General features: G+C 34.1%; 1 protein-coding gene and 1 long non-coding RNA gene across 2 annotated transcripts in view; one reads left to right on the plus strand and one right to left on the minus strand.

Annotated features, from left to right (window-relative positions):
* Positions 1 to 1,855: 1,855 nt before the first annotated feature.
* On the minus strand, positions 1,856 to 27,523 carry LOC106661889. The gene is made up of 4 exons (XR_001339792.2): positions 27,429 to 27,523; positions 24,106 to 24,172; positions 23,753 to 23,851; positions 1,856 to 2,138 (listed from the first exon to the last, which is right to left on the minus strand). It is a non-coding gene; the product is annotated as an uncharacterized LOC106661889 (long non-coding RNA).
* LOC106661888 overlaps positions 5,684 to 27,992 on the plus strand; it is a 35,035-nt gene continuing 12,726 nt past the window's right edge. Inside the window, exons 1-2 of the mRNA XM_014385624.2 lie at positions 5,684 to 6,281; positions 6,354 to 6,562. Of these exons, the coding sequence (XP_014241110.1) occupies positions 6,537 to 6,562 (26 nt within the window). The 5' untranslated portion in view covers positions 5,684 to 6,281; positions 6,354 to 6,536. The remainder of the gene's footprint in view (positions 6,282 to 6,353; positions 6,563 to 27,992) is intronic.

Raw genomic sequence — 27,992 nt, forward strand, 5'->3', positions numbered from 1 at the left:
CTCTCTCTCTCTCTCTCTCTCTCTCTCTCTCTCTCTCTCTCCCTCTCGATCTGAGATCATTCTTGTTAACCATTCAAAATATCCGGATTTCAAGGAATGAAATAATGGACGAGGCCAAAGTCAAAGGGGTTAAATATGCAATTAACATTTCTCGCGCTGTACTCTGCTGAAGAGAAGTCTTCACTTTGAAATATTTAATACAAATGCAAATTTGTTTTTCAAATCGAAAAGCATGTTTTCAAATAAAGATCCAATTATCAAATTGTAAATCCATTCTGCACATAGATTTTTTGGATTTGGATTTATATAAGCTCAAAAATTTGTATGTACATAATACACACAAATGCAGAGTTGAGCCTCTCACTTCGAGGGGTTCCCCGGCAATCCCAGTTTTTATGATTTACAATAAACTACCTGCAGGCCTGGAGAATCACCAATCCCGGGTGTGTGTCCTCGGCCTTATCCGTCCAGCTTCCGAAGTTGGGATCAGAGGTCAACAATTGGGCCAATTCCACCCACCGCATGCAGTTCCTACATCCAAACCCATTCACACCATCACTCATTCTTAAATACATTCTTTCCTATTTACGTATAATTCGCTCAGGGTGATGCATTCACGCTAATAAATACATTCACTTTCAACACAAGCTAGGGTAAAAGTATCAGTACTGTATGCAATAAAACAGCCTAGTTTTCTCCACAAATCGGAACAGGGGATCCACTCCTCATATCGGGTGGCATCTATATTTTTCTCTGTATATTTCTTCAACAGGTGGCCCAAAAGTAAGTGTCCGTCTGTCAAAACTCGCATGTCCTAGCATTATTCGGATAAGGATCCATTTAGCACGTACATAAATAGAAATAACATTGACATTTTACGACGATGTCAATTTCATAGAGATTTTATGACTTGTTTTGACGGTTTTCAAGATATTATTTGTGTTTTTGTTTTTATTATCTTAGCATGCGAATCTATTAACACACATTACAATACTCAAAATTCCAAGTACGTCAATATCCTTTCTTTATGAATTATTCCGAGCTTTATGAAGTGCCGCTCATGGCCAGACGACCGACGATTCGACGCCTCGATTTTGAAACAATTTTCCATTTAACATCTTTAATTAATTTTATTAGGTTTCGTGGTCCGCTTGACCAAATAAATTCTTTTCAATTAATTAAGGTTTTGGTTGAGATAAAAAGGTCGTGGGTTCGAATCCTGCTTGTGACACTGACTTTTTTATCTCAACCAAAGTCTTAATTAATTGGGAAAAAAATTAAATTAATTGATTATTCTCGTGGTTGAGATGAAAACCTCAAATCTCGTGTGACTGGCTTTTTAATCTCAACCGAGAGCTTACATAAAAAGAATAATTAATTGAAATAATTAATATGCTCAATTAGGCCACTAAACATAAATTGATTAATATTTAATTATAACCTTTTAGATTTGATTTCTTTTTAAATTTTCGGCTTTAAAAACTGATAAGAACGTTTTGTCACTGTCAGTATAATGAATACTTACCGGTTAAATGGATCCTCAAGGTCTCATGAATACCCACGAACTTGGATTTTTCAATTCATAATTAATGCATAAATTCCAGCGATTTACTTTTTTTTTTTTGAGGATGATCTCAGTGTAAAGAACGTCTATTCGAATGTTAAAATCAAAAAAAATAATTTTTAGTTTAAAAAATGTTTAACTTGTTGGAAATATATTTAGATTGAGTTGATATATTGCATCTTATGTAAAGAAGAACTAAATTGTATATTATATAAACTAATACATATTACGTATAAAAAAGCAATATACATAAAGTAACTATGATAAAATATAATGGCTATGAATGTTTGTTAGTTATTATTTCTTATTCGGCACTGCCTTTTCGGCGAGTACTATTTGTTGTTTCCGTTGCGACACCCATCCCGAGATTCTTGCTGATTGATTGCTATTCTCTTCGTCGGCGTTGCCCGAGCATGCAACAGCTTTGAAAGTTCGATTCAAAATTCTTAAGAGGGCAAACGGCAAACGGCGAGGTGCCGCGCGTCCTTCCTCGGCTCTTCTCCTCGTATGTTTTATACATAAGTCCTTTCGGCTCCGGGTTGAAATTCGGGTTAATTATGAAGTCTTGTGCAACCTGGAACACATTGGAAGAAAAGTGGAATCGATTCAGTTCGGCAACACGCCGGTTTGAAAGAGTTGCAACAATAGGAGATTTTTTTGTCGTAACACAATTTTGCACACTTTGAAAGCTGTAAAAATCGACATTTTACAGATAATAATGTGATATGATCTTAAAAAAACATGATTTAATAATACATAAAACCTTTACTCAAAAATACATATATCACATTAATTAAACTCTAGAATACAACATGTATTTTTTTAACGTATAATCAGTCATATCTTACAAATCTGTCTTTCTACTTTTGAAGATTCATCATCTCTCTCTCTCTCTCTCTCTCTCTCTCTCTCAAATAAAAATATAAATCTCTTTCATTGTATCTAAACATGAAGCATGTAATAAAGCGTGTGGTGTTTGGGGACAGTTAGTTATGATTATTTTGAGATCGTGAGATGATGCGGTCTGGTCTGACGTGGGTTTTAGAAAAATAATTTTTTTTATCGTGGCACGTTTCGATCTTTATTGAGATCATCTTCAGGGCCTGGGATTTATAAATATCGTTTAAATTTTACAAATACATGTAGGATGTGAAAAAATGAATTTATACAATGCTAGAAATTTTAGATTAAAAAAAAAATACAATTCTACAAAATTTTAGATTCAATCAAAGTATTTGTTATTTGAGTGAGTACAAATACTTTGATTGAATCTAAAATTTTCTAGAATTGTATTTTTTTTTTAATCTAAAATTTCTAGCATTGTATAAATTCATTTTTTCACATCCTACATGTATTTGTAAAATTTAAACGATATTTATAAATCCCAGGCCCTGAAGATGATCTCAATAAAGATCGAAACGTGCCACGATAAAAAAAATTATTTTTCTAAAACCCACGTCAGACCAGACCGCATCATCTCACGATCTCCAAATAAGCATGTAATAAAATTCTATTGCATATCTGACGGTAAAAATACAATTGAAAAAAAACGATCAAAAGGAAATCGGCAGAAAAGAGACCTGTACAGCCACAACTTGACACAAGTCGAAAAAATTCTAATAACCGGATTACTTATTTTTTTGACGTATTCTGCTGTATGATGCTATTCTGTAAGTGGACTCCATGTGTCACTTTTGAATTGGCGGGAACGCACTGTCTCCATTTGCGAAAATTGGCGTATCATAGTTCTGTGTTCAGCTTTATAGCATCGGTGTAAGTACTCAGGTAAAATGGCACATTTCCAGTCAGGCCAGTTTTCTCCTTGTTTAGTGAAGGGATTTATGCTGCTCCGGAATAACTTTTAATAACCTTATTGTAATATAAACACTTTAATTTAACACATTTTAATATACTACTCCTAGGCATCGCAACTTCGAGTATTGATACTTTCAAGATTTAGAGTTATTTGAATATTATGTATAATATATATACATATATTTTCTAAATATTTGTAAAAATGACTTTTACATCACGTGGACAAACTGATTCCAAATTCGTTGACAACCAACAAGAATGAAACTGCCGTCAATAATGTCAATAAAGTCTGTCAGTTTTCACCTCTTTCGTTTTAAGTCTTATGGATCCTCTCTTGCACTTTGAAATGGTCAATGAGAAGAAAAGTACGACCCATAGTTCTGGCTCTTCGGATTTCAGTAACAAATCCGGGAAGCATGATTGCTCAGCTTCAAAGTTGGAGGTCATAAATGTTACAGAAAATCCAAATATTGTAAATACTGAATTACCATAATTATATTTTATGCGAAAAATTAAGATGTATGCTATTAAGTGAATATAACAGCATAGTACTAATTTTAGAATTATTTCAGTTTTCAATATTGGTAGTAAACGACCAATTCTTCACTCACGAACACCCTGGATCAAGGTCTTGAAGAAAAAAGTAAATTCAGTTGTTACTGCCAAGCTTTCGACCTATTTAAAGGTCATCCTAAGTTAATGACGTTAATTTCACATTATGAAAAAAAAATTGTTAAATCAATTGTACAAATATGTTTTTTGTAACGGATGCTTGTTTGTTAGGTTTGTATGTTGTGTATTACTACCATAAAGAAATTAATACTCTTACAGTAAGTCATTCATTGACCACCATTATCGTTAGAGCAAACAAACTAACCTAAATTACTGGGAGCCCATATATGCAAGAAAAGTGTCACAACTCAAAAAGCGATAGTTTTTTAGGAGTGGTACAGCTGGATTTTTAAAGCATTGTGTTTTCGCTTAAGTTTTGGACAATCGAAAGACAATATTGATGGATCATGACAGCTTATGTTGTGCATAAATAAAAACAAGTAACCTTCCATCTGTCTCTCCAGTAAAATTTTCTTTTGTTGAGTTGTGTCACTTTTCTTGCGGGTATACGATATCAGAGCAAAGCCGATAAATGGCCCTCGGAGGATCTGAATCTTAGTAGAGATATCATCCTCACGGCATTTGTTTGACACACTCTACACTTCTGCCAAAGCCCGCGTGTAGGGATTCCTTGGCTCTACATAGAGAGCGTGTAGGAATACCACTCGATTTGAGAAATGTGCTTGAGCACGGCAGTGAGTACTTGGTTCCCCTGTTCCGATTTTTGTAGGAAACAGTGCTGTTTTATTGCATGTATAACAAAGATATTTCGTTTTGTATTTCCTTTTGCGCATATTTAGACTGAATACATTTATTAGAGTGAATGTTAGTGTGTTATCTTACACATAGACCCTCAATTAGATTGGTTCTCTCTCTCTCTCTCTCTCTCTTACTATCAATCTATTTATATTTCTCTACCTATCTTTCTTTTACTCTCTCTTTTCTACCTTTTCGTCCCTCTCACACCTATCTATCGTTCTATGATCAACTCTTTTTTTCTTGTTCTCTCTTCCTTTCTATCGCTATGTATCTAAATATATTTCTATCCGTCTACCAGTCGCTCTCTCTTTCCTATTCCTCTTTTTTACTTTTCTCTAGCTATATATATTCTTGACCCTCAGTCCCTATTTCTCCTCTGCTAGATATCTCTATAGAGAAGTGTCATTGCTCTTTATTTTTCCTTCTATCTATCTTTATCTTTCACTGTCTCTATTTATTTTTCTTTAAATTTCTCTATTTCTGCCTATTTAACTACCTATACAAATCTTAAACTGTTTCTCTACCTATCGGTCTTACTAATTTCGTAACTTAATTATTTGATTGTGTAACTTGGTTGATGGCGATAAATGTGGTCTGCCTGGTTTCGCGGATTCGGTCTTTGCTTTGGTCATCTAGTGATGGGCCTGGTAAAATAACACTCAGTCCCACGGATGATGATGGCGAGCAGCCGACTTGACAGTCTAAAACAGCGAGGATAGCCAGAATGTCCTTACTTTTTTTCAACGATTATTTGTTGAATAAACTACTTATTAGACTCTTAACAACAGAAAGTAAATATCAACAGTATGTTGTTGATTCGTAGTATATAATCCCGATAAATAAATAAATAATCATTCGATTAGTTAAACTCCACCGTATTAAAAGAACGAATTTTTTTTTTTATAAACCCATGACCGCTTCTGTGTTAGCTACCTTTTGATCACATAAATCTCTCTGTATTTTCGGTTAACAGTTACGGTCAACTTTTGGTTGTGGTTGGTCTTTTAGATGATGATGACCCGTAAATCCGCAAGTTGTCGCGTCGAAAAAGAAGTCCCCACTGCCAGCGGCTTAAAATGAACAATGATCGCATAGTTACGAAAAGTATTTGACAGTAATTTATCTACCAAAAGCCTCCAGAGGTCGTGCAATCATCGAAACTACAACACATGTCAAGGTTCGATTTTATTGTTGAGGGCATGGAATATAAAATGTTTTCCGACCCTGGCATAAATCATTGAAATCATTGTCCAAAAATAAATAACATCTCTAATTCAGACCATTAATTTTTAAAACAATTTTGCAAATTAAAATCAAATTTTTACTTTCAAAACTACATAGCTCAAAAGAGGAAACGTTTCTTCTTTTTCTAAAAAAAGGTGGGGTGGTGTTTTCTCGTTTATACATTCATTGTTTATCCATAAATTTTCTATTCAACAAATTAATTAATTATTCGGATCTACTACTACTACAATACTACTCCTACTACCAGGTTGTGGATGAATTGATCTTTGGCGGATGATCAATCCTCGTAATTATATAAAACATCAAAATTTAAATGTCTAAAAATCTCATCTCCGTTCTTCTTCTTGCAATTATTTAGATTGGAGATTTTCAATGACGATACCGACTTAACTATGCCGTAAAAACACATCCTCTCCTCCCGGAGCAACCCTGTCGGGATATGAGAGTGGTGGAAAAGGATTCATACTGCTCCTTTCTCTTTTTCTAATCCTGGAGCCAGTCAGCGAGTCTGCGTTGATCGTGTAGTGAATGAGATCTAGCCATGGCACCTCCAGTCGTCTTATTAATGTACGTATATCTAGTTTTTCTATCGGTGTATCATAGACCCAAAATCCATCTCCCAACGTAAATCAATAAATTATTTCATAATTATTCTATAGAATAGTTTTGTAAACTGGAATGCAATTGGCACTAGAAGTTAAATTTAAGGGAAAAATGTTAAAATAATTATTTATATCATTACAATTTTATTTCCATAAAAATTGATTTATAGAAAAATCTATTTTAAATAACGCAGAAATATAGAATTATATATTGAAAAAGCAAAAACAGAAAACAAGCGTCTCGCATTATCTATCGATGCCAATTAATCTAAATGTAACCAAAAATAATCTGTTATTAGTAGTAAGGCTGAAACTAAAAACTAACATTCGAAGAATGAAGAAAATGGTTACTTAGTAGTAAGTAGGTTGACAGTCTGTTTTTCCCATAGAAGAATAAATTTTGCAACAAGTGTTTGTCTATAGCTTGTCGTTTAGTTTTGTAAGGTTTGATTTATATTTACTTAAATGTGTAGGAGCTTATTTGTTTTATTTACTTTGTACATTTACATAAATACATTACCTGTCCACACATGTCGAAACGTCCCATATTTGATTTGTAGTCAGAAGATTTGGAGGATTCTCACTTTATCACAGTTATACAGATTTTGTAAGTTTGACGGATTAATGATTGATCTTTTATTTATAGTCGCTTTGGTTTTTGAACTATTTTGAAAGAGATAGAGATAGAGATAGAGAGAGAGAGAGAGAGAGAGAGAGAGAGAGAGAGAGAGAAGAGAGAAAAGAGAGAAGAGAGAGAAAAGAGAGAGAAGAGAGAAAAGAGAGAGAGAGAGAAGAGATAGATAGAGAGAAATTAACTTCATCCCAATGTGTTATTAAATTCAAAAAGTTTTTTTCCCATAATATATGACTATACAATGATTTATTTATGCCCCTGTATTTAACTACATTAGAATAATGAAACAGTTTAAAATTATACACAAATCTTAATTCTTCAAACCAATGTCAGTATTATCAGAACATTAAACAATTTTTATCTAACAATTTATAATTTATTTATTGAAAATGTAACTTTTTAATTATTTGTTACCTATAACGTAGACAGTGATTTTTTTAAGTTCTTTTTGAAATTTGATGTCGTTTTATTTGATGTTATGTAAATATGTGAATTATGAAGTTGTATACTTTTGTAGATAAATTAATTTTTAATACGTTTTTGTTCAACACTTTGTCATTTTTGGTGTTATTTAGCTCTGTATCGATTTATTTTTTTAAATGAATGAATTAATTTTTTTTTCGAATTTGAGTTAACATTCTATATTTTTTAAATAAATATATTGGTCTTTTGTCATGTATTTTTTTAAACATTGAAAAATATTACAATTTTGTAGCTCTGAATTTTTCACATTTTTATTTTTATTATCATTAGCTCAGGATATATTTTATCTTTTGGGCTCTCGTGTGTGTGTGTGTGTGTGGAGAGAGAGAGCGAGAGAGAGAGAGAGAGAGAACAAAGTACATAAATTAGAAACATAGAGAGGTAAATATGGAGAGAAAGAGAGAGAGAGAACAAAGTACATAAATTAGAAAGATAGAGAGGTAAATATGGAGAGAAAGAGAGAGAGAGAGAGAGAGAGAGAGAGAGAGAGAGAGAGAGAGAGAGAGAATCTTTGCATGTGTTGTGAGTAATGCTTCGGTTCGTTTTCATAAGTCTTTTTGATTAAAATAGTTAGGCCATATTTAGAAATGATTCATTACTTTAACCACAGAGTAACAGCAAACACAAAAAGAGGCAGCGAAAGTCATCATGTTTTTATTTATTTTTTTTGTTTTGTTTAGTTTCATGCATGTGTACGCTGAAGTGTGCAAAACTCGTGGAAAGAATCGGTTTCGAAACGGACTTTTGTTCTCTTGATGCCAGTCGGTTTCTTGTTTCTGGCTTTGTAAAGATCATAAATTTCTTCAAGCGACCTTTGCCCCCTTCGGACTTTCTTTGCATAATTAAAGGTCATGGAGTGACAAAGTTATATAACTATGTTTTAAGTCTACGTTCCGATTGTGTTTGTCTTTTAAATAAGGGGCGAAATTGAATTGTATATATTAAAAAAACAGATCGACAGGGCATTTGTGAATGTTTTTGAACAATGATGGTTGCTACTGGGCTTGACAAAGCTACGGACTTCACTTCGATTCAGACCTCCATGACTTTAAGATTTTACCTAAATTTAATTTCCTTTAAGTTATTATCGGTCAGTTTTTTATTATTGTCATGGGGCGATCTTTATTTATTTTTACGGTCTATTCATTAGTGTTAAGGAAAAGTTTGTAAAATACAAATATATATCTGAAAAATTCGTTTCTCCCATGTGGAAGGCTTGTTAATTTTGGTTTCTGTTGTGACTCTTTTATCTTTTGCTTATGCTATCTTGTAACATCCTTGTAAAATTTGATAATTTAATAAATTGAGTTAATAAAACGCACTGGGAGTAGTAAATTTGGTCAGCGTTCCCACGATATCGTGTGAAAGTGATCGCGACCACGCGAGCTTTATATGCAACAAACCGTCCCAAAAAGGCCTACAAAGGAAGTCCCGAGCTTTTACTTTCCAACTTCGAGATTTATTATTAGCAATTATCAGTGTGGCGGAAAAGAAACTCATTTTCTAACGATGAAATGAATCGTCCCAAGGATTGGCTGACGGTTCCTTTGGTGCACAACGTAATCTTCGTTAACGACTAGTCATCTCGTCACATTCAGCATAAATTCACCGGAAGATAATCCACACATCAAAGAAAGGGTTCACAGTTTCAATTTATTGGAATGTTTGTTTTAGTCCACTTGCCCAGAATTGACATTATCGATATGCTATTCCTAGAAACAGAACGCTAATGAAAACATCTATCCGCGTGAAAATTATAAATAACCCATTGTCTTTTAATAGGTTAAATTTACTCAAGAATATGTTCCACGAGATTTGAAGCTTTTTCTTACAACAAAAACAACAAACGCTTTGGCAAAATGACTAGATACGGAATTGAAATTGGAAGCATGATGTGTATAGTTTCATTCCTAAATACGACACGTGTTTTTAACTATATACAATTTTTTAGTAATAATTAAGAGTATAAAGATAAGTAAGGATTGAATAATTTAAGTGTACGCGTGATCCGAATCCGCCAATTTTCCAAAACAGCCGACAAACCTCAGAAGGCGGCTTAGATAATTCGATAGTTATTTATCCGTGGATCAACAAATTGGTCTCCAGATTGTCAGCTTCTATTAATCCTTGACACGTCTAAGGTGTTCGTTCACAGCCTCCGTCACGTTGGCCAACAGCCATCTTCATCCTTCTTCAGATGGACTTGACCCATTTAAGAAGCCTTCTTCTAATAACGGTCAAACACGCGTTAACAGATAAGCTTTATTGTTTTTATTATTATTTTTAAATATATTTCTTATTAAGAATCAGTGGTGGCATTTCAAATATGAAAAGTGTATGTGGAAAGAATGATTATTTAATTAAATGGTAACACGAAAAAAACAATTTTTTCTACGTAACAATATAATTAAATTTCCAATTTTCATTGTAAAAGACTAATTTTTCAAAGATAATACTATATGGTTACCTATTAACCATCCATCATTATTTATTTTATAACTTTGATTTGAAAATATTGCTATAGTTGTAAAATTTTTAAGACTTTTTTTGATGGTTTTGTTATTGAAATTTCTAACATTGATTATCGTTAGATTATTATAAAATTTTTTACATATGAAAGGATAAATTGGCCGATTACCTTTTACGTTTAGCTTGGCATAAAGGCCAGCCTGTGTGAGAGAATGAACCCAGATTTATTTGTTTATGGTTGGATTAATTGTTTAGAAATAAAAATAATAATCGTGCTGAGTGAGAACCGCTAGGCGTCAATGGTGGGAAGAAAAAATTCATTGCACATTAATTTCACCTCATTATATTTGTAGGAACTCTCACTTTTATATACATTTATATAATACATTCGAACATAGGCACACGTGCTAAAAAACAGAGACTTGGCTGGTGAAACACAAGTATTTGAAAAGTTTCCTAGGTGTTTTCGTTTTAGTGATAAAGGAACACACACACCCCGCCACAACGAATACACATGACTTGTCAAATTCAAATTGTTTTGATTGATTTTTGGGTGTTTTCAATATTGAAAGTTATTAAACATATCATCTCTGTCCAAGAACCGTGCAAGCCGTTATCTTCAGATCTTGGTAAAGTGCATAAGTTATACTTTCCCACGGATGTACGAACGAGTAATTCCAAAACGCGTATGTTTTCAAGAATCCCAGAAATAACATTAACGGTGCGGAAGAGACGCTTTATCATTACAAATCGAAATAACACGTCTAACACAACAATCAAAAGAATCATCGATTAAAAGAAACCATACTGAATCTTTGAATTGCTTCCTTTAAAAATACCTCCCGATTCAGTCTTCGAGAACCAGTAGGACCCTTAATGAGGGAAACTGGAGATTTTATGGATCTAAGTCAGGCTCACAACATTTTAACAAACGATTTAATACTCTGTGTTTAACCCTTTGTTAATTAAACAACCAATTGCCAAGCTCAAACCTTCACCGAAATTTAGATCTTATTCACATAGCTAATTTTCTAAGTCATCTAGATGGGCTTCTCAAAAGACCAACCCAAAAATGCGGGATTCAATGCTCAATAAGGTAAAAGATGACACAAAAACCAATGAAGGATCTAGATCAGGATTTCTATACAAGCCTATAAAATGAGCAGTTAAACTCATTAGATCGATCTTTAAAACTGAAATACATCAGTACTTGAGCTTTAGAAAATCTTAAAACAGGTTACACTGATAAAATGAATCCTCATAAGATCGGATAGCAGCCGTAAAGCATTAACATGAAAAAAATAACATCAAAATTTATAAGTGAATGCATCCAAAATCTCCAAAACCTGGAGAAACAGCTTGATTATATATTGGGTACCATACACAAACGAATGTTGGGTAACGAAAAGAAGAAACACTTGCCAGAAGATCTGCAAGACTAAATACGTTCCCTAAACCTATGGTTGTGATAACAAAAACAAACATAGATCCTCCATCTCAGAATGGATCCAAAAAAAAGGCAAAAAGTGGATAAACTCTAGGGGCACTAGGTGCAGTAAACATATGGTAAAACAAACCTCACCAAGAGTGGCAAAATCACTGCTTCAGTTAGACAGGTCTAAACTCAGAGGAGTGGCAGACTATAATCTTGCAACTGGCATCTGAGAAAACATTTACACAACACGGGTGTATTCAGTGATGACCCTATTTATTAGTTATGAAATGAAGAAACAGCCATCCATATCATCTTCGATTGCGAAGCAACCGCACAATAGAGACATAACCTGGGATACAAAGAAAACCCAGGAAAAGGCATTGTAAAGCCAATGACGTGGTACTTCTTAAATGAAGGATCAAATCGACAGACTAGACTACGGAACGAGGAACATACAATACGAGAAGGCTGCAGTGTTTGAGGAACGACCCCCACGACCTAGTGCCCACATTCATTATCATCAACATCCCGACAATAACCGTCTATAAATTGAATTGATAGCCGCAAAAAGTCATAGGGTCGATTCTGCACATGTGTCACAAGCACTCACAAACCACATACACTCACAAACAGGTACACTAAAATAAAACACCAATAAAACAACACACAATTACAAGAATTTACTAACACAAAAACACAACCTATACTCATACAACACATACATAGGCACCTACAAACTCAAAAAGAATGACCTCCTCATATTTACTTAATAATAATAATAATAATAATAACTACGCCATTATATTTAGTGGTTTATTGACCAAATTATTTCTTTCAATTAATTAATATTTTTATGTAAGGTTTTGGTCGAAAAGAAAAAGTTAGTGTCACGAGCGGGATTCGAACCCGCGACCTTCGGCTCAATACGCCGCTGCTCTAACCACATGACTTCGATGTTGGTGTCCGAGTGGATAGCTCAAGTGGTTAGAGCGTGTTGAGCCGAAGGTCGTGGGTTCGAACCCCGCTCGTGACACTAACTTTCTCATTTCGACCAAAACCTTACACAAAAATATTAATTAATTGAAAGAAATAATTTGGTCAATAGATCACTAAATATAATGGCGTTATTATTATTATTAAATAAATATGAGGAGGTCATTCTTTTTGAGTTTCTAGGTGCCTGGGTAAGTATATGTCGTCGAAGGTCGTGGGTTCGAACCCCGCTCGTGACACTAAATTTTTCATTTCGACCAAAACCTTTCATAATAATAACAATAATAAGTTTATTGCACTAACACATGAAAAAATGTAAACAATTTAAACAAGAAAATAGACTTAATTCCGCAAAGTGACCGTCAGCGTATTTAATTATAATGTTAATTATCACGATTGTATAATTATAAATTGTTAAATATGCAATTCATTTTTAAAGTTACAAAATCAATCTTCAAAAGCACCAACTTAAAGTAGCCTCAATCATTGTTATAATTGAACAATTGCTTAACCAATTAATTTCTGATCATGGTTTTATTGTTATTAATTTTTATATATTTTTTATTAAAACCAATCGAAACACTCCCCTTCAATCGCCCATGAAATATCTCGAGCGGCACATCGATCAACATTTTTAGACTGCAAGCTTATTGACAAATATTGACATGGGGCAAAGTTAATTATGTGAGAAAAGATCCACGGGCGTCCTTCTTGGAACTCGCGAAACAAAAATGAATCTGACCTAGTCACGTAGTTCTCTGAACCTATTTACTGCACGAAGCTATAAATAATAAAAAAGTAATTACGAACAAACGATCTGAGGTGAAAGTTTATCGACTTTAAACCACAAATGATCCTTTTAAAACCGTCCGGTAGAATTTGTGCGTTTTTAAAACTTGTGAACATGGGTTTACCTTTGATACAATTTTATACAAGTACAATACAATAAATTAAGTTTCTTAAATTGTCCATAATTATTGTGACACACATTTACAAAAATACATACAAGAAATTTATTTATTATTGGATTGCCATGAAAGTCAAACGAAAAAGTGTATTTTTCCAGGCCAAGACAAGATATAATTGAAAAGAAGTAAGTGATAAGTAATAATTATAGTAATAAGCATGCACAATTTCATTGAATGAATTCTCTTGAGCAAAAAGGTCATTCGTAGGACAGATCTTAAGCGAAATGGCCCGGGTACTCATGGGATGCCACCGTCACAGGGAACAGGAAGAGGAATTTGAGGAAGTGATGGGTGTTATTTTAGATGACAAGGTTTCATAATGATGACATGCGTAACCCAGAATTGTCACAGTTGTTTGAGAGAAAAATCTATGGAAGAGAAACTAGCCTCAACTACACTGGATTTAAAATTATGATAAATTCTTTATTTTTGGATAAAGCCGTCTTTTGACTAGGAAAAAAAGCAAACAAAACCAAAAAGATATTTTTTTAAAAAAATTATCATTCCCTTGAATTTTCGGCAATTAAACATTCCTTTTTTTAAAAATATTAATTAAAAATAAATACAAAATTTTTACATAAAAAAGCATAAATTACAGATGGAAAACGGTCTATATTTTTTAAATGAAATTATACATAATGTAAAATTTAAAATTTTTATTAAAAAAATGACGTAAGCTTTATAATAAAAAGTCCTAAAATATTAACATCCTTTGTTATACTTATGGTTTTTAAAAATGTAGACGCTGATAATGGGTGTAACTTTCCGAAATGTCCAAAAAATTTAAAGCAAAAATAAAGCAGGAAAACCACAAGAAAAAGTAAAAAAAAAAAAAAACACAAATTGGCAAAAGTTATATTTTTACATGATGAATACATATTAGCTTGATAGTATCCGATCATACTGATATGCCTAACTAGTTTTGCCTTTTTGGCGTGTGTTAGAATTTGGTAATTGCCAGTGGTTGGTCTGTGCGCCACCACGCCTGTATGTCCTTTTTTTGTAATTTTCAGTTATTGGCCACAGTGCCAGCATATCTCAAACCTCACCAAAATCTTTCAAAATTATATTGTTATAATTAAAATTATATATTGGTCTGTATTAACTGTTTTGTCAAAACCAAGCTAGCAAATCAAAACAGTTAATTTTTATGGTAAAGCGTTCATAATAAATTTGTAGTACAAATTGAAATCCGTACTTAAAAACGAATGTTAGAGAAAATTTTGAGCCAAAAATTTTAAAACAATTCACTAACATATTAAATCCAATTATATCATATAATAAAATTTAATCTAAGACGTTCGTTTAAAGGAAAGAATATTCAGTGGTTCGTCCGTCTTTTACCACGTGTAAATGTCCTTTTTATGTTTTTATTGGTTCCAATTGTTGGCACATATAAGCGCGATTCGAGACCTCCTCACGAAAATGTTCCACTATTATTTTAGAAACAGTTTTGTCAAAATCAATCAATTTTGATCCGGGCGATATCATGTGTAATTCTTTTTCTGGAATGGGGGACATTATGTTTGGAAAACAGACAAAACCAACTAGAAAAGGTGTATCAGAATGGCGTGAAACAATCAACAGGTTCATCATATTTTAGATCTTACTAAAATGAGATTATTGATTGATCATTAAATCAAATGACTTTGGGCAATAAAATTAAATTTTGTTGTTATCGATCATTTTGGTCTGCCACTCAACGCTGGTTAAGTCTGTTAAGGTACGTTTACATCTGACAGTTATTGCATGATGTTTTTGTCAGCCAGAAATCGTGGCTAATATAAACAGTGAAGAATTTGTCAGAAAAAAATATTTCAACCACCGTATTTATTAAATTCACTAATTTCGTGGTCCGCTTGACCAATTAATAGTTACAATTAATTAAGGTTTTTAGTTGAGATGAAAAAAAGTTAATGGCACGAGCGGGATTCGAACCCACGATCTTCGGCTAGATACGCCGCTGCTCTACCACTTGAGCTATCGTGGTATAAGGTGGGGTTGAGATAGGAAGTTGATGTCTGAGTGGATCGAAGTCACGATAGCTCAAGTGGTAGAGCAGCGGCGTATCTAGCCGAAGATCGTGGGTTCGAATCCCGCTCGTGCCATTAACTTTTTTTCATCTCAATTAAAAACCTTAATTAATTGTCACCGTATTTATGTTGACACTTCTATACCAATAGATGTAAACACCGGCTAGTTTCGGGTTCAACCTCGTTTGACCCTTGTCGCAAAAGTTGGCCATTCGTCTACTTTTCTGCCATTACAATAAGTGTAGCGTAAACATGAATGACAAAAAAGAGTGGTTTAAGTGTAAAATTTAAATCTATAAAAAAAATTAAAATTATAATTTTTATTTAATAGTAGTACCTACCTACCAGATGCTAAAAATCGCAAAGTTACAGCAAGTCGTTCTATTACACTAATGGCTTTTCTGAATTTGGTATCTTGCTTTGAAATAACAGAACCAATTTTACAAGCGTGCTTTTCAAAATCAACAGATTTCATTGTTCAAAAATTCGAAAACTGAACTGGATCCTCAATACTGAGCTCAGACATTAATTGATTGTAGGCACAGACTTTAGCAAGTCTCAAAACCAAACCCGAACCCATACAGAACGTTTATTCTTCCTAAATTCATTAGATTTCGTGGCCCGATTGACCAAATAACATCTTTCAATTAATTAATCTTTATGTAAGGTATTGGTTGAGATAAAAAAAGTCAGCGTCACGAACGGGATTCGAACCCACGATCTTCGGCTAAGGCACTGCTCTACCACTTGAGCTATCGTGACTTCGATCCACTCGGACACCAACTTCCCATCTCAACTCCACCTTTTTGAATTTTCCCTCCTTTTTGCCATTTTCATTTTTCGATAATTACTCAGACCACAATTTTGCGTTTCGAAGATTCCATCGTGTCAAGTTAAAATAAACTGTGTGCAGAATGAAAGAGCATCTATCATCATATCACATCTCATATCTCATTCATGTTGATGTTGAATAAATCCCAGGCCCTGAAGATGATCTCAATAAAGATAAGAAACGTTGGCACGTTAAAGAAAATGTTTTTGTAAAACCTATGTCACACCAGACCGCATCTCACGATCTCCGAATATTGACTAACGGTCACTAAACACCACACATTATTAACAACAAAATTTAAAAGATCTGCTAAATCAATTTTTTTATTTACAAATCTTTAAACTATGTCTCCAATTCCTGTCCAATATAGATGTCATCAAATCAATATCAAGCTTGATTGAACGAAATGTCTAAAGGTAACATCTGATACTTTTGTCCGGAAATGTATGTCGAGTGTCAGAGAGAAAATCCCGTTGACTGTTTACATACTGATAGTCATGGATGTGTATACGACAGTTCTCAAAATGCGAAACTCGGAATAAATTTGCGGCCCAGTTACATACAGGATAGATTTTTGTGTACTCTTGTGTCCTGTGTACTTGTAATAACTTTTAAATTTTGTTGTTAATAATGTGTGGTGTTTAGTGACCGTTAGTCAATATTCGGAGATCGTGAGATGCGTGACATAAGTTTTACAAAAACATTTTCTTTAACGTGCCAACGTTTCGATCTTTATTGAGATCATCTTCAGGGCCTGGGATTTATAAACATTGTTTAAATTTGTTGGATGTGAAAAAATGAATTTATACAATGTTAGAAATTTTAGATTTAAAAAAAAATGAATTTATACAATGCTAGAAAATTTTAGATAAAAAATTTATACAATGCTAGAATTTTTTTTAAATCTAAAATTTTCTAGTATTGTATAAATTCATTTTTTTTAATCTAAAATTTCAAGCATTGTATAAATTCATTTTTTCACATTCTAAATGTATTTGTAAAATTTAAACAATGTTTATAAATCCCAGGCCCTGAAGATGATCTCAATAAAGGTCGAAACGTTGGCTCGATAAAGAAAATGTTTTTGTAAAACCTACGTCACACCAGACCGCATCTCACAATTTCCGAATAATCATTTATTAATAATTACTACTTTGTTTCATTTTATAAAAAATATTATGTTGGATTCAAATTGGCATGGACGGAATTTTTTAAAAAGCTCCAAAGACAATAACCCATTCCACCCGTTTATGTTAGTTTATGTGTATTGTCAGTTGTTTTCTTTTTTTCTACGTGGTTCCATGATTTGTATACAACAGTTTTTTTACACTTCTAGGGTTAATGTTAATCCTGTTACGATTAAAGTTAATTGTGCGAATGAGGATGTTATTACAAAGAAAGCATTTAATGTTTTAACCGTTTCGCTTCCTCCATGGATGTTACCGGCGAGTTGTTGAAACTTGCGTAACTTGCCCGACTACGCGTGACCGATTATCAAAATAATCACGCTCAACGAAGTTGAACAGGCCAGGTGGGGTTTGTACATCTGCACCGCACGACGAAAAAGAAGGGAAGCATCTGAAAAGAACCCTGGTTCATAAAGTTCACCCGATCCCCTCTGACTGACATCACGCAACCGGAGCCTATTTAGCATAATATGACTTGGCACAACCTTGGAAAATAAACTGCAATGTCGAAATTTTCTAAAGAGTGAATGCATCCCGTTTATATAAAATAAACACTATTGAATTTATAGAGAAATTTTGAGATGAAATGGACACTAAAACAGACTTTTAAAATTTTTCTTATGGCTAATAAAATATCGATTCGTTGACATTCAAAGATTAAAAATATGAATTGTAATGGTACTTACTAAAACAAATATAATAAGCTTTTGCAGCTTTTACATTTACTTTTTATCTCCACTTCTCTTAATACCGGCAAGAGAAAGCTGAGGGAATGCACATAAAACATCCTTGCTATGGTGAAACGGGTAAAAACCAATCACCCGATAAAAAAGTAGTATAATTTATTCCTTAATGTAGCCTCTTATCGGACACAATGGACGAAAGTTTAAGTCCTTATGACCCCAAAAGGAAAAAACGTCTGTTATTCATATGATAAATGTGTATATGATAAATAAAAGATATATATTGTGAGAAACTAGCCAACGATGATACCCAATGTGAGAGATTAAGGGGTGAGACGGTCTCAAAGCCATCCTCGTTCGACGAGGAAGGTTTTCGGGGTGGAATAGTATAGACGGACCTTGAGCAATAAGGTTAGCATGGATCGAAATTTTGGAAGGTACGTTAAGATCTGAGGGCGGTTCAATTCGTTGACGGAAAGGATATTCAGGTCAATGTGGATAGCGGGGTTAGTGTTATGACACTAATGACCTGACCTTTGATTGGTAGGATTATATACTGAACAGTTTGTTAGAAAGCCCCACAGATCCATTCCGAGTGTCGAGGTAATCGAAGCAAGGTTTTGTACAGTCTTTTCAGATTTATCATATTTTGGTCCTAATAGTTTTCGTAACTGTCCAAATCTTCTGCTAAGTCTTGTTTGAGAATTCCACCCCAGCATTCCAAGTCTGCTGACTGTACTAATTATCTAATTTGAGTTGATGTCGATAGATCGTTGATTTGTTTATGAAGTTGATATAGTATTTCCCACCACTTCATCAAATTATGGATGATTTTCTAGCTTCAGGCTTTTTATTAGTCTCCATAGTTTTGATAATAGAATGTTTGCTGAATTGACCAATAGCTTCTCTTTGTTAGTAAATATAAATGTTCCTAATAAGATTGACATAAAATACATTATATTTAGTAGTCTATGGACCCAAATTACTTCCTTCGATTAATTAATCTTTTAATAAGGTTTTGGTTGAAATGAAAAAGTTAGTGTCACGGGCGGAATTCGAACCCACGACCTTCTGCTCAATACGCCGCTGCTCTAACCACTTGAGCTATCGTGACTTCATCGGATGAGTCACAACAGCTCAAGTGGTTAGAATAGTGGTGTATTGAGCCGAAGGTCGTGGGTTCGAATCCCGCCCGCGACACTAACTTTTTCATTTCGACACCTTACATAAAAAGATTAATTATATAAAATGTCTGCTTTCTCCCTTTTCTTGGCAGAAACTACTTATGGTATTTTCTGCTAAGTTGGTCGGTATCTCTTTGTTGGTGATTCACAGAGGAAAAAATATCAATAGAAATGTATGTTTTTTTGCGGGGGGGTTGGAAAAGAATTTTAGAAATCCTTTCCTCCACTGCAATCTACTTGAAAAGTGCTCTTTTTCCGATAAGGCTTTCCTCGGTGCCTCTTCGCGCAGTTTTTTGGTGTGAAAATTGTCTCCGAAGGGGCTGTACCGTAACAGGACTAATGCTTCACATTCCCAAAGCATGTGTGCCGATGTCCTAAGGTCGTTCCTAACATATTCGGCATATTTCTGTCTACTTTGTCCATCTTCTTTAGGTGATAGAGGCCTATGATTTTCCTCAAATCCTTCCTTCAAAGAGAGCGGAGTTATTTTACCTTCCTTTTTGAGAGATTTGTAAATCTCTTAGCTTGTCTCGTACCTGGTGCTTTTTGTCCATTGAGTGCGATTTTCTTTCTCAAGTAATTTTTTTCGGTTCCAATTTCCAAGCACACACACACCTATGTATCTAATTGTGGTTCTATTCTCTCGAAGAGAGAGGGCTGCCACGTCTATGGTTTGTTCGTCAGGCTGTTCATTTCCTTCTATACCCTCACGTCCCGGAACCAACTTTAGAGTGATCTTGTGTTTTTCTCGTCACTAGGCAATTTAGGCACTCCAGACAAGTTTAGAGCTGAAATCATATTCCTTGCCTGACTGTGGTATGTAAATCTGCGTACCTTTCAGGTTTTTATTGTGTACAGAGTCGTATTGCATGGACCTCAGTTTGTAGAATTGTTGGTATAGTCCAAGAAGTTACTCCCTGTTCCATCTTTCATCCATCTGTGTTTTAAGTTTTAGATGGATCGACGTTTTTACTCAGGAATTATCTGGATCACCGTATGGTTTTGACGATAAAGCAAATTCAATTGACACTGCCAAGTTTTCACCTACTGTGAACTCAGTCCTTGGAAATGTTTGGGGAAAAATTGAAATTGTCTATTAAAAACCTAATTATGTCAAGTTGTAAACATATTTAAGATTGTTTTGCTTGATCAATCTGCGTACAGGGCCCCTCCTCAAACTTGGGTCTACCTATCTTCCAAAAGCCTTTATTATCTATGACCATTTGTGTTTTTCTTTCATTTTGTCACGTACCGTTATAGCCAAAATTCTCTCTAGAATTTTGTGGTGGTTCCTTTTTACATTTGGTTGTTCCTTCTATCTCACGAGTCTATTGGCACTCTCGAAAGCCACCTTTTACGCGTAAATATGTAAGGAGGTCGAGCACTGTTTCCATCGCTGTAGTGGGACATGCAAAGGAATGGGTTGGATGTGTTTTAGTTTGCTGATGTGCAAATTTTGGAATGATGTAGGGTCATTTTTAGTTTTACAAATATTTTATAATGATCAAGGAAGAATAGATATTTGTTATGATTGTCGGAAACATTTTACGGATGAGATCATTACAAGGATAAACGAACTTGTGCCAACTCATGGGAGGAAACAAAACGTTCAAAAGTGAAATTCCTTCTTGTTGCAAAACATATGAGTTTTCAAGCAGAATTTTTTTTTCTCATAAATTAGTTACGCAATTGTACTCGAATCGTACAGTTCATGAAAGAAGCAATACCGAAGTTTGCCGACATTAATGATGTTTGATCGTGAGCGATGGGACCTTTGTTGACCTTCCAGCGTTTCCCAAATGTCACAAAGGTCGGATTGTTGACTTTTTTGATTTTTATGTTTTGCCGAATAATTTCGACTTTGGCGTGTCTAACTGCCTGGGACTTTAGAGATCACGTTGTTGTTCTGTTTCACTCACGGAGTTGCGACATTTTTTTCCTTTTCCCAATTTGACTCCGACAACAGCGAAAGGAAAGGGAGCTTCCGATTTCCACCTCGGTAATTACAAGATCGTGCCGGCTGACTAACAGCCGACCTATTCTTCGAATCGCCGTTCTTTTACTCGAAAGATGGTGTAGCGCGACTCAAACCACGAGCCAGCAAAATTAATTGTGAATCGACCACCTTTCTCTCCACCCTACGAAGGACTCTTCAAGATTTTAACCAGGTCGGAGAAAACTTACACCTTGGAAGAACGGTTACTATTTCTGTGGGTCGTATAAGGGGTGCCACGAACTTCATGCGGACTCCTCCCCTAACAGCAGGACCGAATTTGTTTATCCAAGTTCGCAAAAATCGAAAGAACTGCTCCAGCATTTCCGACAACCACTCTCATCAAGTCCTTTTAAGACGGCATTTCCAGCAGCCACCAACCTCGGACGTGGAGTACCCGGCTAAATTCCTCTCTTGAAAAGGGGAGAGTACTGGAGCGCCACTCTATAACGCTACTTGTCCACTAGACAGAGCATCTATTTCACCTCCTATACAGGAGGCTGGCGATAAGTGTCGAAAATTTCAGTAGGTGTTTCTACTCACCATATGCATAAAAAAACTTCCTATAATCCCCTGTCAAAATCTCAACGGTAAAGAAGTAATTTCAGGATTTGGGTGTTTTTTAATTTTTCGACTTAGGTCCACTAAATTGCTTATAAACTTCAGATTACTGACTGTAGAAAAATCTGGTTTGTGCTACCTGAAGGAAAGTCAAATTTGCTGTAAGGAAACCTATTTACATTGATGAAAAAATTCTGCACGAAAAATTCAGAAAAAACAAAAATACTGAAATTTGGAAATTTTTAAAAATGTTGGATTAGTTAGTTAATAACTACAAACTCCTGGAGCTTTGCAAATTCCCTGAAAAGTTCTCCATTCAATTAGCTTCCAGCGGTATACCCACCTTTTTGGATTGCGCTCCTGGAAGGCAATAAGATTTTGCATTTTGTGGGAAAAAATTGGTGTCGATGAAGGGGGGATACGTTCAATTTTTTCAGGAAAAAATATACCCCTGTATACTCACCTTTTTGGATTGCGCTCCTGGAAGGTAAAAAGATTTTGTATTTTGTTGAAAAAACGAAGAAAGAGGGAATCAGTGAATTTATGAAGATGAGGAAATTTTTGCATTCTATACCTTGGTGTTTCACTATGGAGATACCTTCCGTCGGGAAGGATTGTACCGTAACCATTTTAAGAGGGTGATTGATGTTGATGAGGAAAAAATCAACTCACTGCTGGTGGTCATTTCGTTCCAAACTTTGCACCCTTGTAAAGAGTAAAAGAACCAGTTTCACTCAGCCTCTGATGAAGCCATTGGAAGGTGTGATCTACTGGAACGTTCAATGTGGAAAACGAGCTTGGTATTCTCCCCTTGCAGCAGTAGCATTACCGTTGCAGCAACTGTAAATGAAGCAGCATGTAAATGCAAGATGTGCATTAGGAAACAATGACATAATTTATATCACCAACCTGTCAGCCGATAACATAAAGCAAACTGATTGAATTGAACATTAAAGAACTGACACGAAATTCAAAAGCCAGACGGATTTTCTGAAAAAATTGAACGTATCCCCCTTCATCGACACCAATTTTTTCCCACAAAATGCAAAATCTTATTGCCTTCCAGGAGCGCAATCCAAAAAGGTGGGTATACCGCTGGAAGCTAATTGAATGGAGAACTTTTCAGGGAATTTGCAAAGCTCCAGGAGTTTGTAGTTATTAACTAACCAATCCAACGTTTTTAAAAAATTCCAAATTTCAACATTGTCGTTTTTTCTGAATTTTTCGTGCAGAATTTTTTCATCAATTCTGTAATATAAATAGGTTTCCTTACAGCAAATTTAATTTTCTTTCAGGTGGCGTAAACCAGATTTTTCTACAGTCAGTAATTCTAAAGTTTATAAGCAATTTAGTGGATCTAAGTCGAAAAATTAAAAAAACACCCAAAACCTGAAATTACTTCTTTACCGTTGAGATTTGGACAGGGGTTTAGGAAGTTTTTGATGCCTTTTTGATAAGATGAGTATAAATTCCTGAAATTTTCGACACTTATCGCCAGTCACCCTGTATGTCTACCAAATATTCAATTTTATTTCGAACTGGAAAACAAATTATCTATCAGACAGTTAGGTTTACGATGTACCAGTGTAATTGTTAGTGATTAAACATTACTTTGTTCATTTAATTTGTATGCAAATTATTTGTGTAGTTAAACCTACAATGGCAAGTTCAAGGACGTTCTAGAATTGAAAGTAACGAACCGAATTAAGAGATCGCCTTCATATCTGTTTTCCGTCTTGTCATATCCTTGGCCTTAGGAATTGGAATCTTCACGACTCACCGATTATCATTTCTTTTGCCTAAAAATTGGAAATATCATTAGCGTCATAAATTAAATCTGTCAAGTTCATGTTTCATTGTTAACGTATAACAGATTAATTAATAAAATTAATAAAAATTTTTAATGTTTCCTGAGTGTTTGTTCTCAATTTCACGAGCGGAACAGCCCTTGATTTACAATGACAGATCTCTTTCAACACATGACCGGCATCGAAAATAAATAATTGGTGTAAATTGAAAAACCGTATTGTATAAGGAAAGGAAGTGGTCTCACCTTCTCGTGAGAAGATTCGTCTTCCTCGTATCGTGTCTCTCCTTTTACTTCTTTCACTGTTTCCCACCTACAGACAAGAAAGTACCTTAGAAAGTGTTTTACCCATATTACGTGACAAGTCTCCTTTTATTAAGTGATGCAACTGGCGAACTACAGGGTTTTTTCATGAGGTCTGTATCTAGATTTAATAATGATTGATAAGGAAGAATATTTTATCTGAACAATTGACCGTTACAACAAAGGCCAATAAACCTGTGATTTCTTTCTTCAGTAGTTACATTTACTACAACCTACTGAAATTGATTAAGTAATAAGTCCTGACTGAATAAGTAATGAGCCATATTTGTTTAAGGCTTGTCTCAAAGTTCACAATTCCTAGCTGAGTGGTGTGTTCCGAAACAGGTCGGCAAAAAGACCAAGATGGCAAGGATAGGCAGACCAAAATGATCGTCAAAGAGGATATCAATCAATAATTATATCATTTTAAAATAATGTAATCAACTATCGGCAAATAAGTAAATGTTTACATTTATCGAAAATTTTTTACGATTATATATCGAAAAAAGTGACAAACTCACACCACATTTCAATGATATCATATCCGATGAACAACATGGCTTCACCAAACATAAATCCACTTTAAGTAATTTACTATATATATCGTTATATCGTTCTAATATGATGTTCTATATGCTTTTGAAGACCACAAGCAAGTGCACGTGGTACATGCAGACTTCTCAAAAAGCTTTTGGCTAATATTTTACTCCAAAAGTTAAATGCAATGTTCATGGCCAATTAAGGAATTGGAAAAGCAGTTGATTAAATAATAGCATCTTATCATTAATTTTATCATCATTATCATTATGATCATCAGTATCGTTATCATTAATGATACGCCATCCAATTCCATCGTGGTCACATCTGGTGTTCCGCAAGGAGGACATTTCTCACCTATATTATTTAATATATTCACTAATTTCGAGGTCCGCTTGACCAATTAATATCTTTCAATTAATTAAGGTTTTTAGTTGAGATAAAAAAGTCAGTGCCACGAGCGGGATTCGAACCCACGAGGCTAGATACGCCGCTGCTCTACCACTTGAGCTATCGTGACCTCGATCCACTCGGACACCAACTCTCCATCTGAACCCACCTTTTGAATTTTCCATCCTTTTTGCCATTTTTCAAATGTCGTGTAATCTATTTGATTCTGATTAATGAAATGGCCACGGAGAGCTTTAGTGAAGGTATACTTTCATGTTAACTTATTAAATTTACTATTTTTGTGGTCCGCTTGACCAATTAATATCTTTCAATTAATTTAGGTTTTTAGTTGAGATAAATATTATTTAATATATTTATAAATGACATTAAATCATGTTTTAAAAATTGTAAATTTAAACTGTTTGCAGATGACCTTAAATTTGCCAGAACCGTAGATTGTGCAACCGACTGTGATATTATCAAAACAGAATCAAATAACTTAGTGGCGTGGTGCTCAGTAAACTGCCTATAATTTAATATTAAAAAAAAATGTAACTTAATACGCTTCCATTGTATTCGATGCCCTCTAATCTGTGGTTATAAGATCTGTGATATTAAACTTACTTCACTAGACTCCATAAAGGACCTAGGGGTAATTTTTGATTCCAAGTTAACGTTCCTTGAACATATGGAATATATAAAAAACAAAAGTCTAAAAATGCTAGGTTTCGTTAAGCATAATGTAACTAATATAAATAACATGTCATTAAAAATCTATATTTCGCTTTGGTCAAGTCCCACTTAGAGTATAACTCACCTGTTTGGTCACCCCACTACAGTAATCATGTATACACTTTAGAAAAAGTGCAAAACAAATTTTTAAGTTTTTGTGGACTACAAATACGCCTCGAACCAGATAGCCAAACTATTCAACTGAGATCAGAATTAGGTATAAATTCTCTAGAGTCTAGAAGATCAATGACTGATGCTCTAATATTGTTCAAAATAATTTACAATATAATTAAATACCCTCTCTATTACAAGAGATAAAATTTCATGTACCTGCCTACAGAAATAGACAAACAGGGTTGTTTTATATAGCATAAAAACAATTATATGAAAAATGCTTTATTTGGAAAGGGCTTATAAAACACTCAACTGTGCAAACGACTAACTAGATATATTTTACCAGTCATAAAACTGTTATAAAAAAGAATTATTGTCACTTCAAAACCACTGAAGGAAAACATGTATATTCAGGTCTGATTATACTATCATATTTATATAAATATTTATAATGTATTTGTTATATTTGTAAATGCCTCTATTATGATTGTAATGTATACATACTGTATAAATGGAAATATTTTCCGTAAATAAAGATATTTTGGTGAGATCTAAAGGAACCTGAAGTTTTTCGGAGGATCTACGGAAGAGGTCAACACAGAGAAAAAAACATCCTTTCAGTTTTCGCCGAGCTTTCGACAGTTTTTATACTGCCATCTTCAGGCCCTGTTTTATTATCATATAAAAAATAAATTATATGATACTTTATATGATAATAAAACAGGCCCTGAAGATGTCAGTATAAAAACTGTCGAAACTGAAAGGAAGTTTTTTTTCTCTGTGTTGACCTCTTCCGTAGATCCTCCGAAAAACTTCATGTTTCCAGCAGGTCGATAACCCAGCTCATCTAAAGGAACCCGTCGATCGTCTCAGGCCACTCTTTATCGGTTTTTTTACCGACTCTATTTTCCCTCTTTATCATGTATGTGTAAAACTGTGGACAACACTAATTCCGCACAACGATGCTTAGTTTTTTTGGTTAAGTTTTCTCTAGTGTGAAAACGTTTTGAGAATGTAAATAAATACTATAAAAACCCATTTGGTTTATGTGAGGAACATTATATTTGTTTACATACATATAACGATGAATAAAGATTAAGATTAATTATTCTTTTTATCTAAAGTTTTTCGTTGAGATGAAAAAGAATGATTAATTGGAACAATTAATCTTAATCTTTATTCATCGTTATAAAATGTATGTAAACAAATATAATGTTCCTCACCTAAACAAAAGGTTTTTATAGTATTTATTTACATTCTGGTAATAAATAATAATTATTATAAATAATAATAATTATGACCACTAAGCAAATATGAATTAAGGTTAATTTAATAAAAACAATTTAAAGATTAATTTAGTTAATGACTAAGGTTCATTAAAATAATTATCAATCTAATCGTCTAACAGACCTTATATTAGGCGATGATATTAGGCAGAACAAAATGATCGATAACAACCAAATTTAATTTTACTGCTGTTGTAACTAAAATACCTTTCAAGCCATTCTGGTCGGCCTTTTATCCCTGATTTTGTCGAGAATTTTTCCAAATGTAAGACCCTCACATAAAGGGACTTGCGCACATGGTAACGCACTGACTGTACAGTATATCACTCACAGATAAATTCGGAAAAAATAATAGTGGAACATTTTCCTGAGGAGGTCTGGAAACGTGAGCGCTTGGACACAGTCGCCTAACAATATAAAAAGGACATTCATACGAAACGCACAGACCAACCATTGAATATTCTTACGCTTAAACGCACGCTTAGATCAAATTTTATTGTGTAATTGGTTATAATTTCAAACGTTTGACTTTAAATATTAATTTTTTTTTTTTTAATTTTTATTGGCCTTATGATCTTTGCATATTAGCCATGACGAATTCTTATATATGTTGTTCAAATTGGGGGTTATCGGGAAAAAAGGGCCAGAGGCGACGGTGGGAATCGAACCCACGACCGCGGCGTGAGAGTCTCTCATGCTAACCACTCGGCTACCGCGGTCCCCTAAATATGAATTTTAATTTTTATTATCAATTTGTTATCAACACTTTAC

This window comes from Cimex lectularius, unplaced genomic scaffold (genome assembly GCF_000648675.2).
Source record: "Cimex lectularius strain Harlan isolate CLEC.00 unplaced genomic scaffold, Clec_2.1 scaffold312, whole genome shotgun sequence".
Classification (NCBI taxonomy): Eukaryota; Metazoa; Arthropoda; class Insecta; order Hemiptera; family Cimicidae; genus Cimex; species Cimex lectularius.